The sequence below is a fragment of the Oncorhynchus mykiss genome, chromosome 17, assembly GCF_057628025.1.
Source record: "Oncorhynchus mykiss isolate SJ-2025 chromosome 17, ASM5762802v1, whole genome shotgun sequence".
In the NCBI taxonomy this organism is placed as follows: Eukaryota; Metazoa; Chordata; class Actinopteri; order Salmoniformes; family Salmonidae; genus Oncorhynchus; species Oncorhynchus mykiss.
The window spans coordinates 30,253,210-30,271,801 of NC_143038.1; the positions used below are offsets into that span (position 1 = coordinate 30,253,210).

The 18,592-nt window shown below is 50.4% G+C and overlaps 1 protein-coding gene across 4 annotated transcripts in view; it reads left to right on the forward strand.

Moving 5' to 3' along the window:
* LOC110493976 (plexin-A1) overlaps window positions 1–18,592 on the forward strand; it is a 275,275-nt gene that overhangs the window by 131,586 nt on the left and 125,097 nt on the right. For all 4 annotated transcript variants that reach the window (XM_090205191.1, XM_090205193.1, XM_090205192.1 and 1 more), the window contains exons 5-8: window positions 12,842–12,942; window positions 15,160–15,283; window positions 15,960–16,113; window positions 16,878–16,977. In XM_090205191.1, the coding sequence (XP_090061317.1) occupies window positions 12,842–12,942; window positions 15,160–15,283; window positions 15,960–16,113; window positions 16,878–16,977 (479 nt within the window). The remainder of the gene's footprint in view (window positions 1–12,841; window positions 12,943–15,159; window positions 15,284–15,959; window positions 16,114–16,877; window positions 16,978–18,592) is intronic.

The window sequence follows — 18,592 nt, forward strand, 5'->3', positions numbered from 1 at the left end:
CCCTAGCTCTTTCTCTCTTTCTCTCTCCCCCTAGCTCTTTCTCTCTCTTCCTCTCTCCCCCTAGCTCTTTCTCTCTCTTCCTCTCTCCCCCTAGCTCTCTTTCTCTCTCTCGCTCTTTCTCTCTCTTCCTCTCTCCCCTAGTTCTCTTTCTCTCTCTCGCTCTTTCTCTCTCTTTCCCTCTCCCCCAGCTCTCTCTCTCTCTTCCTCTCTCCCCCTTGCTCTCTTTCTCTCTTTCTCTTTCTTCCTCTCTTTCTTTCTCCCCTAGCTCTCTTTCTCTCTTTCTCTCTCCCCTAGCTCTCTCTCTCTCTTCCTCTCTCCCTGGCTCTCTTTCTCTCTCCCCCTAGCTCTTTCCCTCTCTTTCTCTCTCCCTCTAGCTCTGTTTCTCATGCTTTCTCTTTCTCTCTCTCACCTAGCTATCTTTCTCTCGCTTTGTCCCTTTCTCTCCCCCCTAGCTCTCTTTCTCTCTCTCCCCTACCTCTTTCCTTCTCTCTTTCTTTCTCTCGTTCTCTCCTAGCTCTCTTTCTCTCTCCCCTAGCTCTCTTTCTCTCCCCCTAGCTCTTTCTCTCGCTTCCTCTCTCCCCTAGCTCTCTTTCTCTCTCTCGCTCTTCCTCTCTCTTCCCCTCTCCCCCAGCTCTCTCTCTCTTCCTCTCTCCCCCTTGCTCTCTTTCTCTCTTTCTCTTTCTTCCTCTCTCTTTCTCTCTCCCCTAGCTCTCTTCCCCTCTCCCCCTAGCTCTCATACTCTCATTCTCTCTCTTTCTCTCCCCCTAGCTCTCATACTCTCTTTCTCTCTCTTTTTCTCTCCCCTAGCTATTTCTCTCTTTCTCTCTCGCTCTATTTTTCTTTCTCTCGCTTCCTCTCTCCCCCAGCTCTATTTTTCTTTCGCTCTCTTCCTCTCTCCCCTAGCTCTCTTTCTCTCTCTCGCTCTTTCTCTCTCTTCCTCTCTCCCCTAGTTCTCTTTCTCTCTCGCTCTTCCTCTCTCTTCCCCTCTCCCCCAGCTCTCTCTCTTCCTCTCTCCCCCTTGCTCTCTTTCTCTTTCTTCCTCTCTCTTTCTCTCTCCCCTAGCTCTCTTTCTCTCTCTCTTTCTCTCTCCCCTAGCTCTCTCTTTCTCTCTTCCTCTCCCCCTAGCTCTTTCCCTCTCTTTCTCTCTCCCCCTAGCTCTTTCCCTCTCTTTCTCTCTCCCTCTAGCTCTGTTTCTCATGCTTTCTCTTTCTCTCTCTCCCCTAGCTATCTTTCTCTCGCTTTGTCCCTTTCTCTCCCCCCTAGCTCTCTTTCTCTCTCTCTCCCCTACCTCTTTCCTTCTCTCTTTCTTTCTCTCTTTCTCTCTCCCCTAGCTCTCTTTCTCTCTCCCCTAGCTCTCTTTCTCTCTCCCCTAGCTCTCTTTCTCTCCCCCTAGCTCTTTCTCTCTCCCCTAGCTCTCTTTCTCTCTTCCTCTCACCCTAGCTCTCTTTTCTCTCTCCCCCTAGCTCTTTCCCTCTCTTTTCCTCTCTCCCCCTATCTCTCTTTCTGTCTCTTACTCTCTTTCTCTCTCTTACTCTCTTTCTCTCTCTTTCTCTCTCTTCCTCTCTCCCCTAGCTCTCTTTCTCTCCCCTAGCTCTCTTTCTCTTTTCCTCTCTCCCCCAAGCTCTCTTTCTCTCTTTTCGTCTCTCCCCCAGCTCTCTTTCTCTCTCTTCCTCTCTACCCCTAGCTCTATTTCTCTCTCTCCCTCTCTTCTCTCTCTTCCTCTCTTTCTCTCCCTTTCTCTCTCTTTCTCTCTCCCCCTAGCTCTTTCTCTTTCTCCCTCTTTCTCTCTCCCCCTAGCTCTATTTCTCATGCTTTCTCTTTCTCTCTCTCCCCTAGCTATCTTTCTCTCGCTTTGTCCCTTTCTCTCCCCCCTAGCTCTCTTTCTCTCTCTCTCCCCTACCTCTTTCCTTCTCTCTTTCCTTCTCTCTTTCTCCCCTACCTCTTTCCTTCTCTCTTTCCTTCTTTCTTTCTTTCTTTCTTTCTCTCTTTCTCCCCTAGCTCTCTTTCTCTCCCCCTAGCTTTTTCTCTCTCTTCCTCTCTCCCCCTAGCTCTTTCTCCCTCTTCATCTCTCCCCTAGCTCTATTTCTCTCTTTCTCTCTCTTCCCCTCTCCCCTAGCTCTCATACTCTCTTTCTCTCTCCCCCAGCTCTCTTTCTCTCCCCCTAGCTCTTTCTCTTTTCCTCTCTCCCCTAGCTCTTTCTCTCTCTTCTTTCTCTCTCGTTCTCTCCCCCTTAGCTCTCTCTTTCTCTCTCCCCTAGGTCTCTGTCTCTCTCCCCCTAGCTCTATCTCTCTCTCCCCCTAGCTCTCTTTCTCTCTTTTTCTTTCTCCCTCTAGCTCTCTCTTTCTCTCTCCCCTAGCTCTCTTTCTCTCTCCCCCTAGCTCTCTCTCCCCCTAGCGCTCTCTTTCTCTCTCCCCCAGCTCTCTTTCTCTCTCCCCCAGCTCTCTTTCTCTCTCCCCCTAGCTCTCTCTTTCTCTCTCCCCCAGCTCTCTTTCTCTCTCCCCCTAGCTCTCTCTCTCCCTAGCGCTCTCTTTCTCTCTCCCCTAGCTCTCTTTCTCTTTCCCCCTAGCTCTCTCTCCCCCTAGCTCTCTTTCTCTCTCCCCCTAGCTCTCTTTCTCTCTCCCCCTAGCTCTCTTTCTCTCTCCCCTAGCTCTCGTTCTCTCTCCCCCTAGCTCTCTCTTTCTCTCTCTCCCCCTAGCTCTCTCTTTCTCTCTCCCCCTAGCTCTCCCTTTCTGTCCTCCTAGCTCTCCCTTCATCAGAAGGTGTTAATGGGATATAATCCTCAGGTCATCCTTCCGGGAATAGAGTAGAGCTTTCTCACCCTCCTTTCCCCCATTTCCCCCTCCTTCCCTCGCTCTCGAAAGAAAAGAGTGTTTGAACGATGGCAATCCCCTTTGAATGTGGCACCTGCGGCAGGAGATATAGTCAGGTGGGATCATTTGCCGGCTAGGAATAGGTTTTCATGTGTCTTGATCTGGGAGATCGTGCTCAGCTATCGCTTTCTGTTTTTCTCTCTGTGTTTCCCATCTCCAGTCTTTCCCTCCCTCGCGCTCTCTCTCTCCCTCCCTCGCGCTCTCTCTCTCCCTCGCGCTCTCTCTCTCTCCCTCGCGCTCTCTCTCTCTCCCTCGCGCTCTCTCTCTCTCTCCCTCGCGCTCTCTCTCTCTCTCCCTCGTGCTCTCTCTCTCTCCCTCGCGCTCTCTCTCTCTCTCCCTCGCGCTCTCTCTCTCTCTTCCTCGCGCTCTCTCTCTCTCTCCCTCGCGCTCTCTCTCTCTCTCCCTCGCGCTCTCTCTCTCCCTCCACGCTCCCTCTCTTGCTCCCTCACTCGTGCTCTCCCTTCCTCGCTCTCTCTCGTGCTCTCCCTTCCTCGCTCTCTCGCTCTCCCTTCCTCGCTCTCTCTCGCTCTCCTGCCCTCGTGCTCTCTCCCTCTCTTTCTCCCTCGCGCTCTCTCTCTCTCCCTCGCGCTCTCTCTCTTGCTTCCTCACTCGTGCTCCCGCGCTCTCTCTCTTGCTCTCTCTCTCTTGCTCCCTCACTCGTGCTCCCTCACTCTCCTGCCCTCGTGCTCCCTCGCGCTCTCTCTCTCCCTCGCGCGCTCTCTCTCTCTCCCTCGCGCGCTCTCTCTCTCTCCCTCGCGCGCTCTCTCCCTCGCGCGCTCTCTCTCTCTCCCTCGCGCGCTCTCTCCCTCGCGCGCTCTCTCCCTCGCGCGCTCTCTCCCTCGCGCGCTCTCTCTCTCCCTCGCGCGCTCTCTCTCTCCCTCGCGCGCTCTCTCTCTCCCTCGCGCGCTCTCTCTCTCCCTCGCGCGCTCTCTCTCTCCCTCGCGCGCTCTCTCTCTCCCTCGCGCGCTCTCTCTCTCCCTCGCGCGCTCTCTCTCTCCCTCGCGCGCTCTCTCTCTCCCTCGCGCGCTCTCTCTCTCCCTCGCGCGCTCGCTCTCTCCCTCGCGCTCTCTCTCTCTCCCTCGCGCTCTCTCTCTCTCCCTCGCGCGCTCTCTCCCTCGCGCGCTCTCTCCCTCGCGCGCTCTCTCTCCCTCGCGCGCTCTCTCTCCCTCGCGCGCTCTCTCTCCCTCGCGCGCTCTCTCTCCCTCGCGCGCTCTCTCTCCCTCGCGCGCTCTCTCTCCCTCGCGCGCTCTCTCTCCCTCGCGCGCTCTCTCTCCCTCGCGCGCTCTCTCTCTCCCTCGCGCGCTCTCTCTCTCCCTCGCGCGCTCTCTCTCTCCCTCGCGCGCTCTCTCTCTCCCTCGCGCGCTCTCTCTCTCCCTCGCGCGCTCTCTCTCTCCCTCGCGCGCTCTCTCTCTCCCTCGCGCGCTCTCTCTCTCCCTCGCGCGCTCTCTCTCTCCCTCGCGCGCTCTCTCTCTCCCTCGCGCGCTCTCTCTCTCCCTCGCGCGCTCTCTCTCTCCCTCGCGCGCTCTCTCTCTCCCTCGCGCGCTCTCTCTCTCCCTCGCGCGCTCTCTCTCTCCCTCGCGCGCTCTCTCTCTCCCTCGCGCGCTCTCTCTCTCCCTCGCGCGCTCTCTCTCTCCCTCGCGCGCTCTCTCTCTCCCTCGCGCGCTCTCTCTCTCCCTCGCGCTCTCTCTCTTTCCCTCGCGCTCTCTCTCTTGCTCTCCCTTCCTCGCTCTCTCTCGTGCTCTCCCTTCCTCGCTCTCTCTCGCTCTCCTGCCCTCGTGCTCTCTCCCTCTCGCTCTCCTGCCCTCGTGCTCTCTCCCTCTCGCTCTCCTGCCCTCGTGCTCTCTCCCTCTCTTTCTTCCTCGCGCTCTCTCTCTCTTGCTCCCTCACTCATGCTCCCTCACTCGCTCTCTCTCGCTCTCCTGCCCTCGTGCTCCCTCGCGCGCTCCCTCTCTTCCTCGCGCGCTCCCGCTCTCCCTCGCGCGCTCCCGCTCTCTCTCTCCCTCGCGCGCTCCCGCTCTCTCTCTCCCTCGCGCGCTCCCGCTCTCTCTCTCCCTCGCGCGCTCCCGCTCTCTCTCTCCCTCGCGCGCTCCCGCTCTCTCTCTCCCTCGCGCCTTCCCGCTCTTTCTCTCCCCCCTTCGAGCTCTCGCTCTCTCTCTCTCTCCCTCCTTCGAGCTCTCGCTCTCTCTCCCTCCTTCGAGCTCTCGCTCTCTCTCTCCCTCCTTCGAGCTCTCGCTCTCTCTCTCTCTCTCCCTCCTTAGAGCTCTCTCTCCCTCGCGCGCTCTCCCTCGCGCGCTCTCCCTCGCGCGCTCTCCCTCGCGCGCTCTCCCTCGCGCGCTCTCCCTCGCGCGCTCTCCCTCGCGCGCTCTCTCCCTCGCGCGCTCTCTCCCTCGCGCGCTCTCTCTCTCGCGCGCTCTCTCCCTCGCGCGCTCTCTCCCTCGCGCGCTCTCTCCCTCGCGCGCTCTCTCCCTCGCGCGCTCTCTCCCTCGCGCGCTCTCTCCCTCGCGCGCTCTCTCCCTCGCGCGCTCTCTCCCTCGCGCGCTCTCTCCCTCGCGCTCTCTCCCTCGCGCTCTCTCCCTCGCGCTCTCTCCCTCGCGCTCTCTCCCTCGCGCTCTCTCCCTCGCGCTCTCTCTCCCTCGCGCTCTCTCTCTCTCCCTCGCGCTCTCTCTCTCCCTCGCTCTCTCTCTCTCCCTCGCTCTCTCTCCCTCGCTCGCTCTCTCTCCCTCGCTCTCTCTCCCTCGCGCTCTCTCCCTCGCGCTCTCTCTCACTCTCGCTCACTGTTTCTGTGGTAATGCTTTACAGATAGCAGCAGAAGGGGTGCTCGATGCCATCACGGCCCTAATGGAAGTTAGGCTGTCACGAGATAACACTCCCCTCTTTCTCTCGCTTTTCAGTTTGGTGTTTTTTGAGGCGTGTCGGAACGATGGGGGGATGTGATAACGTTAGGGGAAGAGGGATGGACGAAAGGAATAGGGGAGATTATGTTTTAAATAAGTGATATGTTGCCTCTCAATCATGCCTTGTCTGTATGGGTAATTCTGTAGCTTTGCTGCTCAATTGTGATTGGATGGAAAGACGGTGTGGCATGTGATTGGCATGGAGAGAAGCCATTCAGAACCACATAAAGGTAACACACATAACCATGCCATTGACATTGTTGGTTTGGGTTGTTGGTTTTGGTCTTTTTGGACAGAGGTCTAAGGCACTACATCTCAGTGCTAGATGCATCACTACAGACCCTGGTTCGATCCCGGGCTGTATCACAACCGGGATCCCGGGCTGTATCTCTCTCTTTCTCTCTCTCTCTTTCTTTCTCTCTCTCTTTCTGCTCTCTCTTTCTTTCTTTCGTTCTCTCTCTTTCTTTCTTTCTTTCTCTCTCTTTCTTTCTTTCTTTCTCTCTTTCTTTACTCTCTTCTTTCTTTCTCTCTTTATTTACTCCTTTCTTTCTCTCTCTCTCTCACTTACTCTCTTTCTCTCTCTCTTTCTCTTTCTTTACTCTCTTCTTTTTTTCTCTTTCTCTCTTTCTCTCTCTTTCTCTTTCTCTCTTACTCTCTCTCTTACTCTCTCTCTTACTCTCTCTCTTACTCTCTCTTACTCTCTCTCTTACTCTCTCTTACTCAAATTCAAATTCAAATTCAAGCTGCTTTATTGGCATGAAAAACATTGTGTCAATATTGCCAAAGCAACAATGTATACAATATACATTGTAACAAAATTGTAAATGATAGCAAATAATAATATAAAATGGTAGTAAATAATAATAAAAAAATAAATACAATAATTACTCTCTCTCTTACTCTCTCTTACTCTCTCTCTTACTCTCTCTTACTCTCTCTTACTCTCTCTTACTCTCTCTTTCTCTCTCTTTCTCTCTTTCTTTACTCTTTTCTTCTGTCTTACTCTCTCTCTTCTTTCTTTACTCTCACTCTCTCTTTCTTTCTTTCCTCTCTCTCTTTCTCTCTTTCTTTACTCTCACTCTCTCTTTCTTTCTTTCCTCTCTCTCTTTCTCTCTTTCTTTACTCTTTCCTCTCTCTCTTTCTTTACTCTCTCTCTGATAATGGATATGCCAGGCGGGGGAGAGAGGCAAGGCTTGTTGTGCCTCAGTCTTCAAAAAGTCAATTTACAAAAGTGACAGAGTAATTTACCATGGAGCTGTGTATCTCCTCCAGCAGTTAATTACCAGGGCCCGTGGCCTGTCTGGCTGCTTCCATCTCTCTCTATCACACCTGGGTCCAAATTCTATTTGAAATATTTCAGATACTTTTTGTTGTTGTTGTTTTGTTTACTTTAGGCTGCCTGGAGTGCCAGGTTGGTGGGCTTTGTCATTTTTATACTTTTTTATTTGTATTGCTTCCATTATGCCAGTTAAGCTCATCGACCACAGATAAAGTATTGAAATGATTTGGAATAGTATTTGAACCCAGATCTGGAGGCTAGTGGGAAGGTAGGACTGGACCTGGGGCTTGGTTGGACCCAGGGTATGAAGGGGGGGATGAGTACCGGAGATAAAGATTTTGATTAGACAAGCTTAGAATTGGAATGGAATGGGCCTCTGTTGATGCGATTGGAGATGAGAGGATAGCTATCTTTCTCTCTCTGTCTCTCTCTCTCTCCACCCCCCCCCACACACTCTACATGGCCTTGGACAATTTCTACAGAGTGAGCTGAACATGCATCGGCACCCATCTAAATGATGACATTTTTTTTTTAAACCTTTATTTAACTAGGCAAGTCAGTTAAGAACAAATTCTTATTTTCAATAACGGCCTAGGAACAGTGGGTTAACTGCCTGTTCAGGGGCAGAATGACAGATTTGTACTTTGTCAGCTGGGGATTTGAACTTGCAACCTTCCGGTTACTAGTCCAACGCTCCAACCACTAGGCTCCCCTGCTGCCCCATGCTGTTGTTGTCTACTAGGATAAGCATATAGAGAATGTGTACAGTGCAGTAGCGATCTCACTCGTTCGTTCACATCTCAATTACTGACTACTTCCTGCTGACCTCTTGCCAGGTCCCCCTCGAAAAACCTCAAGGGTATTTTCCTGCTTTAATAAAGGTAAATGTAAATAAAATAAAAAAAATGTAATACAAATTCGGGGAGGAATGGCATGTTTAAGAAGACGACGTCTCTCTGTCCATCCTGTACCACACACAGTCGTTTGCGTTCATTCTCATTCATCTCCATTCATTCCAATTCCCCATTCTTTCCAATTCATACTAGGTAGTACATAGAGTACTAGGGCATGTCAAGGACTCCAACTCTGCAGTATGTGTAGCCACTCGGGCAACTTTAAGAAGCAGTCTCTATAGAAGGCCCAAGTGTTGCTAGTGGAAGTGCACAGAAGGTTTGAAGGAAGTGGGCCCTAAGCGGTAGTGTAATGGGAAGAGACCGGGGCTCTGGACTGGAGAAGGGTGCTCTCGGTCAGAGTTGGTCTTTGGTCGGACGTGACAGCATTGGGACCGCTGAAGAGGAGGGGGAATATGTTAGGAATGGAGGAATGGTGAAGGCACAGATGGAGAGAATAAAGAGCGAGTGGTAGAAAGGGAGGGAGCTGAAAGGGCCACAGAGGTTGAGAAACGAGCCGAGAGGACGAGAGAGAGAGGAAAGAGGATAGCAATCACCATGGAGAATATGATAATGCTGGTTTCATGGGCCCATCCATCGGGAGGTGTATCCATTGCCTCCTCTCCTTGTCCTACAGATGGATATATATTGAGCGAACACAGGTCAGTTTCAAAGGGTATGATGTGTCCCCCCCCCCAGCACTGTTTGTCTCCCTTCTTATCACCAATCAGTCAACGTATCAAACAGACCCCCAGTCATCGATCCGTCTAAGCCCTTACAAGCCAGTCAATAAGGACGCTAGCCTGGTTTAGATAGTCCTGCAGCCGGCTAGCTTAGCAACACAAACCACCGCTGCACTGATTCCCCATATATTCCCAATGGAAGTCTATGCCCTATTGCTGGGCTAAGTCACTAGGCTACAATACACGCTCATGACTCCTCTGTCACTTCCCCTATAATACACGCTCATGACTCCTCTATCATCTCCCCTATAATACACGCTCATGAATCTTCTATCATCTCCCCTACAATACACGCTCATGACTCCTCTATCATCTCCCCTATAATACACGCTCATGACTCCTCTATCATCTCCCCTATAATACACGCTCATGACTCCTCTATCATTTCCCCATCTCCCCTATAATACACGCTCATGACTCCTCTATCTTCCCTATAATACACACTCATGACTCCTCTATCATTTCCCCATCTCCCCTATAATACACGCTCATGACTCCTCTATCACCTCCCCTATAATACACGCTCATGACTCCTCTATCTCCCCTATAATACACACTCATGACTCCTCTATCATTTCCCCATCTCCCCTATAATACACGCTCATGACTCCTCTATCATCTCCCCTATAATACACGCTCATGACTCCTCTATTATCTCCCCTATAATACACGCTCATGACTCCTCTATCATCTCCCCTATAATACACGCTCATGACTCCTCTATCATCTCCCCTATAATACACGCTCATGACTCCTCTATCATCTCCCCTATAATACACGCTCATGACTCCTCTATCCTCTCCCCTATAATATACACTCATGACTCCTCTATCCTCTCCCCTATAATACACGCTCATGACTCCTCTATCATCTCCCCTATAATACACGCTCATGACTCCTCTATCATCTCCCCTATAATACACGCTCATGACTCCTCTATCATCTCCCCTATAATACACGCTCATGACTCCTTTATTATCTCCCCTACAATACATTCCCTCCCGTCCGTTTTGATTTCCACTGCCATTCCCGGGCCGTATCGATTTCTGCAGCGCGGGTTCCATGTGAGCACAGATTAAACCGCACGGCTGATGGAGGATGATAGACGTTTATTGAAATGGGGCGCTGCACTAATGCTAGGGAGAGTCGCGTAGAGTGTGGGGGTGGAGACTGACGCTCTGATGACAGGGAATAACTGTAGCGCCTTACTCAATCTCATCATAACCTGCTGGGAGTCAGCTGGCTACGTGACAGATGAGTTCTGACAGGCAAGCTGAGCTGATTCAGTGCTGCAGTCACCCCCCCCCCCTTTCATCCTACCTCCACCCCTGTCCTCTGGTCTAGCCCCAAGATTTTCTTATAACCCTGCACTGACACAACTCATCTACTATTCAGCGTTTAAGCCTGTGATTGATTGGAAATGGGTATGTAAATGCTGGGCTAAAGCAACTCCCCCCAAGATCCATGATCGAAGAACACTGCCCGAGGGACTAGATAATCCACACCAGGGGAAGATCCTCCCATCTGTGGTAAAAGTCTGTCCCCCCGTCCCTCAGTTTTTTTTCTGGAGGGTCCTCCATGGCCCCTACCTCCCATTTTTATTTTAAAAAATCCCTTGATTTTATGGTAAATTAACGCGTCTATTGAAAGCTTTAACGGGGGCCTTTGAGCCATCGGGCGGCCATCACAAAGCCTGTTAGCACTGCGTTTTAACAGAAGGTGATGGCATGTACGGGTACTGTAAAAACAGATTGGAGAACAAGGGTGGAAACTTTATAGCCGGAGATCTGTCGTCGTCTATAAATAGTTGAGCATGACAAAAGGAAGGAGACGGAAAGTGGGATTGAGTTCCAGCTTTGGTTTCAAATTGTAAATAAGAAAGCAAGATGGCGGTAGTTTGAGGTCATTCACGCGACGAATGTAAAAGAGCCTACGGGAATGCTCTTTTATTACCAGAGGCAGACACACACTCGCTCTCGCGCACACACACTCACACACTCCTCGCCACTCGTTAAAACAGAGGATTCCACATGCGAGAGGGGTCTTATATCATAGAGCCTATCCGCTGCGAGAAGTCTCTTCCTTTTTCTAACATTCTTCAGCACCACTTCATTTCTCTCTGCGTCCCGTCCGGGCAGCTGGCCAACTCCTCACTGGATGCTTCTGGGAACCTAAGATAACTGTCCTTCAGGCTAGAATATACGGCAGGTATACACTACCGTTCAAAAGTGTGGCGTTCGCTTAGAAATGTCCTTGTTTTTGAAAGAAAAGCACACTTTTTTTTTTTTTTTCCATTTTAAATTGACATCAATTTGATCAGAAATACAGTGTAGACGTTGTTAATGTTGTAAATGACTATTGTAGCTGGGAAGTTGCTGTGGAATATTTACATAGGCATATTATCTACAGAGGCCCATTATCGGCAACCATCACTGCTGTGTTAGCTAATCCAAGTTGATCATTTTAAAAGGCTAATTGATCATTAGAAAAACCCTTTTGCAATTATGTTAGCACAGCTGAAAACTGTTGTCCTGATTTTAAATAGAGTAATACAACTGTCCCTATTTAGTTTAGTTGAGTATCTGGAGTATCAGCATTTGTGGGTTCGATTACAGGCTCAAAATGGCCAGAAACAAAGCAGTTTCTTCTGAAACTCGTCAGTCTATTCTTGTTCTGAGAAATGAAGGCTATTCCATGCGAGAAATTGCAAAGAAACTAAAGATCTCGTACAACGCTGTGTACTACTCCCTTCACAGAACAGTGTAAACTGGCTCTAACCAGAGTCGCCTCTTCAACGTTGACGTTGAGACTGGTATTATTTAACGGGTACTATTTAATGAAGCTGCCAGTTGAGGACTTGTGAGGCGTCTGTTTCTCAAACTAGAAACTCTAATGTACTTGTCCTCTAATGTGGTTTAAGTGTGTTTTTGCTTGCGCATGTTTGGGTTTGACAGTGCTGCTCCCACCCAATGGTAGTAAATGTTACATGTTGTAGAGGAAACAGTAGGATTTAGCCCTATGAGGGCATCTGACTCTCTTATGTACAGTCATTTAGCAGACGCTCTTAACCAGAGCGGCTTTTATTTATTAACCCTAATTGCTCCTGTAAGTTAAATAAAGGTTAAGTGCCTTGCTCATGAGGCACGTCGGCAGATTTTTCACCTAGTCGGCTCGGGGAATCGAACTAGCAGCCTTTGGGTTACTGACCCAACTCTAGGCTACCTGACGCTAGGCTACCTGACGGCTCCCACCAAGTCACCACCTCTCCACAGGAATGGTGGGCCCACACACACACACACACACACACAGGATCACATAGATACTGTTCATGTGAACCCCCATCCCATGACCGTCTCCTGACACACATACTTGACCAGGCACATCTCCTTACCCCTCAGCCTGATGAAGTCCCTTTACCATATGTCCCTTTTCTAGCTTCCTCCCTCTCCTCATCCCCCTCTCCTCATCCCCTTCTCCCCCTCCCCTTGTTGTAAAGTGAGCCTCCACTTGGCTCGCCTCCAGCTGGAATCTCTCTCTGTGTGTGTGTGTGTGTGTTTGAGAGACGGAGACAGAGGATGTGTCGCTGATTGCCCAGGTGTGTCTCCATGCCTGTGTGATCCCCTCACCCTGCTCCAATGACGACCCCTGGGGGGGAGGTGTTCAGTGGTCTTACTTACCGTTTTAGAGGGATCCGTTTCCCACCACATGATTTTAAGGGGAGCCTGCAGAAGAAACAGAGTACCCAGCCATCATATCCGACACACACACACGGGTGGGGGGGGATCCTCTATTGCTAGACATCTGTCATCAGCCTACTCTAGAGTAGAGGGTTAACTTACAAGCTGATCCTGTGGAACATGCATCAGCAGGCTGTTACCTCTAATCGCTGTGAAGTAGTTCCACACACACACACACGCGCATGCGCACAGTCACATTTGCACACACTCCCATACTGTCGCTCGCTGTTACACAGTCCTGCACACGCACGCTTGCTTTTACACCCGGGTGCTGTCCGAGACATGCGCGTGTGTGTGTGTGTGTGTGTGTGTGTGTGTCATCCTACTAGCATGGTGTGCACTTAATTTCTTTAAACTGGTTTGGAATGATAACAGCATTCTCTCTCGCTCTCATTTCCCCCTCTATTTTTCTGTCTCTGTCTCTGTAGGTGAGCAGGGTACCAGTGGAGAGCTGTGAGCAGTACACCACCTGTGGCCAGTGTCTGGGCTCCAAAGACCCCCACTGTGGCTGGTGTGTCCTTCACAATGTGTAAGTTCACGCTCGAGATAGAGTGTATCCCAATGGTTAAGCAAAGTCATCTCCTTCAGCTTTTGTGAATTGGACAGGACAAAAACAAAATCTCAAGATAGAAATTAAGTATGTCGACGTTACTCGAAGGCTTCTCTGGAACCGTGTGCTCGTCTGGGTAAAGCATTATCCCAGAATTGAAAAGGTGACGGCATCTCCTAAAATAAGGTGATGTTTGTTATTGCCGTCTTTCTTTGGGAGATGCCATCACCTTTTCGTTAAAAACATTCCCCTCCCAAATCCTTCCGTCGCTTTCACCTATGGGCAGATGCGATGCTTTTTGAGGCAACATTTGTGAGTATCGGGACTCAGGCTCTGTGTTAGCCTTATGCTAGTTCTGTTAGCATTAAAGTTTTTTGTTGTTGCCAGAATACCATAGACTCTTCCATCGTCAATATGATCTGGAGATAAATGAATCGACCTGTTAGTAGCAGACAACATTGCAGAGAGTGCCAGGTGTCCTTGTCAACACTAGGAATGTTGCGGTGACTGTATCACTGCCACACCGGCAGTCACCACAGCCGCAGTAAAATTCCATGTGACCCAGTTGAGTCGCGGTTAATCTCATCTAATGCACCCCTGGTAGTACCCAACTCGCTAAATGACCGGCAGGTCACTAACGGCCTGGTACTCTGTCCCCTCTGACCACTCTGACATCGGCGCAAATGCAATGGGGAAAACCACATCAAACACGCATCGTCGAAAACAAGTATCACGCTTTTAGGAGTCACCTCGCTGTGACCGATCAATTTGAAGCGAGAAGTACAACAACCGGCGGAAACGGAGTGGGGAAACGCAGTCGTTTTGTCGACGTTGCTTTCGAAGCCCAACACAACGAAACGCAAAAGCTATATAAGATACACCTGGTGTCACAGTGTGTTTCTCTCTCTTTCTCCTGCTGGCTAACATGACTTCAGGGTGTGTGTTTATGGGATGTGTGTGTGCTGGTTTGTGTGTGTTTGAACGTGTACAATTTGGGCTCATTGAAAGGTGAAGTCCTCACGCAGCACTGTGTCTCCAGTGTTGGCAAAACACCAGTTCTTGCTGTTCGCTCCCTTAATTAATGCTTCCACCCGCGCAACAACAACAATGACTCCTCACTCCATCTGACCGGCAGGTGTGCGTGCGTGCCTTTTGCATGAGCGCGTGTGTGTGTATGTGTGTGTGTGTGTGTGTGTGTGTGTGTGCATTTTCATGAGGGGGGGGTGATTCTAATTTTAATTGAAGACGCGAACGAGGCCAGCAAAGGCGACGGAAATGCAAATCAAGATCAACTCGAGACGCTGCTGACCTCCAGTCACGAAGCTGTTGACCTTCCCCACCCTCGACCGAAACGGAGCACGCCACTCATTTCCCGTTCGATGGCATCCCTCAATCTATTTTTAGCCCACAGAATGGCATGTATTTACGTTCTGTGTTTTGCCCTGCGGCATTAGCTTAATAGAGTAAAACGTTGTTGGCCGTGCGACACTCGACGTGGTAGGAGAGCGGCCCTCGCAGCAACGCTAGAGTTAGGTTAACAGAGACGCGCTAAAAGCTTATACGCTAGCACAGACACACACAGACAGACAGACAGACAGATAGACACACTTACTTGCTCTCTCCTCATTCTCGCCCCTCTCAAGAAGGGGGTTGAGAGAAGGCAGGTCAATACCTGTTTAACTCCCCAGGGATCTTCCTTTAGGGTTTAATGAGTAATGTGGTCTGCAAGCAATATCCCCATGACGTGTGTGTGTGTGTGTGTGTGTGTGTGTGTGTGTGTGTGTGTGTGTGTGTGTGTGTGTGTGTGTGTGTGTGTGTGTGTGTGTGTGTGTGTGTGTGTGTGTGTGAGAGATCCAGTGGGGAGTGGTTGGGAGCCAGGATTCTGCTGAGTGGGACGGTTGGTAAATCAAGGCTAAGATGAGGCGCTTTGCATTTTCCCCTCCTTTTCTTTTTTTAACTTTTTATTGCCGAGCCACCCGAAGTGTCAGTTCAGCGCATTTTCTCTTACCACCGAGACGAGTTTTTGTGACGGAGAAGGTGGTGTGATAGCTGGTGGTGCAAATTGGAATGTCAGTGCACCGGTGGTCTGGTTTGTTGCAGATGTCTGATCATACGGACGTGGCGTGTCATCTGTCAACCACTGTGAACGCCAAATAAACCCGTGTGTGTTATTTCTGACTCTGTCCTCTCCTCCAGGTGTTCCCGTAAGGTCGGGTGTGAGCGTGCGGATGAGCCCCAGCGCTTTGCCTCGGACCAGCGTCAGTGTGTGGAGCTCAGCGTCCAGCCCAAAAACATCTCTGTCACCATGTCCGAAGTGCAGGTGTGTGTGTGTCTTACGTGTCGGACTCGTGTGGGAATATTCCCATAAGCCAAGTGCTTGTCTCATCGAAGACCTTAACATGTTCCCCACACTTACCTTGATCCTCAATGTGTTCCCAGGCTACGTTCCCAAACATCCTCACCACTTAGCACTTAGTCAATGCATGGTACGCTAGTGTGGAATTTTGGAACAAAACACCGTGTTGCACGTCCCCATGTAAACCAGTCATATATTTATGTGTACATATATTCTCATTCACCCCTTTTAGATGTGTGTGTGTGTGTGTGTGTATTAGGTAGTTGGGGAACTGTTAGATTACATGTTAGATATTGCTGCACTGTCGGAACCAGAAGCACAAGCATTTCGCTACATCTGCTAACCATGTGCACGTGACCCATAGCATGTGATTTGATGTTAATAATGCGTGTCTTGCGGGGTGTCGTTCCAATAGCTACGCTAACACGCTAGCACCCACACTTCGTTCTCAGCTGTATGCTAAAGTGCTAAGCTAGCGTATTGGAACCGAGCCCATTTAGGTCAGCAGGTCGTCACATTAACCTTTGGCCGTTATATGGTATATATTACATGGGGGGGTGGGGAAGACATATTATATGTCCCCCCCACTTTAACTGTGTTTTATAATGTATCCCATAATATTTCTTTGATTTGTCGCCAGTTGGTGCTGGAGGCGCGTAACGTCCCCGACCTCTCTGCGGGGGTCAACTGCTCCTTCGAGGGCTACGTGGAGACCGAGGGGCGCATCCAGGGGGGTCGCATCTACTGCCTGTCCCCCTCGGCCCATGACGTCATCCCCATCACCCGCGACAAAGGTGAGTTACTCCGCCTGGTCCCCGGCGCCTCTGGCGTACGCCGATGCCATGGTTTCCCAGAACCTGCAAAGGAAGAGACTGTGGCTCCGATAAGGATGTCGCAGTTTCCAAAAGGAAGACTGTTGGCGTGTGTCCGTCAGTGGTGGCTGGTGAAGGGAGTAATGGGGGAGATGGAAGGAATGGAGCGCTGTCAGTGTGTTTAATACCTTGGCGCTCCTTTCGTTCCAGCCATTACAATGCCCTACCCTTTATTGCCCTACGGTGTTCGTCTCGATGATTTTGCCTTGAACAGAATTGCACATTTTTATGGCTTTATTTGGATAGCTCGATAATACTTTCAGGGTTTTTCTGTCGCTACCCACGTTTGGCCCCTAATTGTTCCCCAAAGCACCAAATACAACTCTATATTTATCCTCTCCAAAGTGACTTAAGAGTGTTCAGAAGTGGGTCCCATTTACCTTGCATTATGCATCGTTATCAGTTCTAGCGTAATCACGCCACAATGACACCACTGTTGCCTGTGACGCCTCTTCAAAAACCCTGAGATGAAGGAGCCGTATATTTAGATTCCCCAGAAGTGACACGTTTAGACTTAAGTTCCTAAAGCAGATTTCTTATCGGCCATTATGCGTTGTTATCAGCTCTTATGAAATCTAATGGTCCCTGTGATTCTTGGAGCTATTTTTACCCCCGCTTACAATCTCCAGGGTCTCCAATGCATGACATAAATGGTGTGTTGCTAAGCGACGTGCGTGTCTCTGCAGGGGACAAACGGGTGGTGAAGCTCTACCTCAAGTCCAAGGAGACGGGCAAGATGTTCGCCGGCGTGGACTTTGTCTTCTACAACTGCAGTGTGCACGCGTCGTAAGTTCTCTAACGTTTTGTTGTTGTTGTTGTGCGTTCTTTGTGTTTAACGTTCAGGTTTGGCCTTTTTCTCTGCATTCTCCCTTTTTTCTTCTCCCCCCCCCCCCCCCCCCCCTTCTTCTTTCTATCTCTTTTCCCCTCTGGTCCCCTTGTGTTACACTGCCCATTGAGAGGACGCTGTAAGCCTGGGCGCCCGTACACACGCACACATCCCCATCACCGCCTGTGACCTCCGTGCACGTAGGTGGCTCGTGTTACCGCCGCTGAGTGACGATTCGAGAACTCCATACACGACAAGGTTCAACGGCTGTAATCCTACTGTAACTGATAATAATATCATTAGAATTCATTATTTGCCATTGACAGTCCCTGGTATTGGTTCCCAAACGCGCGCCTGATGTCTATAATAGGGGCGGCAGGTAGCCTAGTGGTTAGAGCGTTGGGCCAGTAACTGAAAAGGTTTGCTGGATCGAATCCCCGAGCTGACGAGGTAAAAATAAAAATTGGTCATTCTGCCACTGAGCAAGACAGTTAATCTTCCCCCCCGGGGTGCCGATTTTATCCCCCACCAATCTGATTCAGAGGGGGTCGGGTTAAATGCGGAAGACACATTTCAGTTGAATGCATTCAGTGTTGGGCAGGTAACCAAAAGGCTAGATATCCTCCTTTCCCTAAAAGTATCTCATTACCCGGGTAATACATATTCAAATACGAATCAAAATCTGCCCAGTGAAATAATCTTTGTGTCGTCGTTAGTGTTTGGGTTACTTCAAAAACAACCTCTGTTTCCCCAACCCAGTCTTTAGCCATGACTCTGGAGGGACCAGCTTAGTAAAGATCTGAACCACAACCAGCCAGGCAGGACCTCTGGGGGAGACTCTCCCCAGGGCAGATAGACTTATCCTAGGGTATTAGGGTGGACTAGACCCCCCCCCCCCCCCACCCCTCCCCTGATTGGGGTATTAGCCGCAGGGCAGCAGATGGCTAGGGGGACCCATAGGTCTCTCAAAGCCGAGTCAAGTGTCCCCCGTGCCAGTCAGACGAGCCTCCTTGGAGAAAAGGGCCCCATCGTGGCACCAACCCCCCCCCCCCCCCCCCCCCACACACACACACACAAAACACATACACACCCCACTAATGAGTTCAGTTGGGTGTGGTATTAACAATGTCAAGCTCGTGGGTTCGATCCCAGCTAGGTCCTCTAAAGAAACCTCTTTAATTGGTAATGCTACTGCGACGCTGGCGCTGTTTCTAGTCGCAATATTAGCCGCAATAAACCCGCAAAATATGATAAAGGACTTGCGTAATGGAGTTGACATCATGTCTACAGTATTAGAGCTGATGCACGTCTATGCAGACGACAGTGATCGATGCTGATTGCCGAGTAAATCCCATTGCTTGGTAAATCTAATCCAAGATGTTGGTTACGGAGTGGTCATTTTTTGTTGTTGTAATGATACCGAGTTGACGAGGAAAGATGCTGAGTAAATCCTATTTGGCTGGCACTCGTGCCTCCGGACCACTTTTTGCTGTGGGCATCTGTGCTCGGCGTCTGATGATGAGATCAGACTGGTAATGTCATTTCCGTAATGACTCGGGCACGACTCGAGGGAAA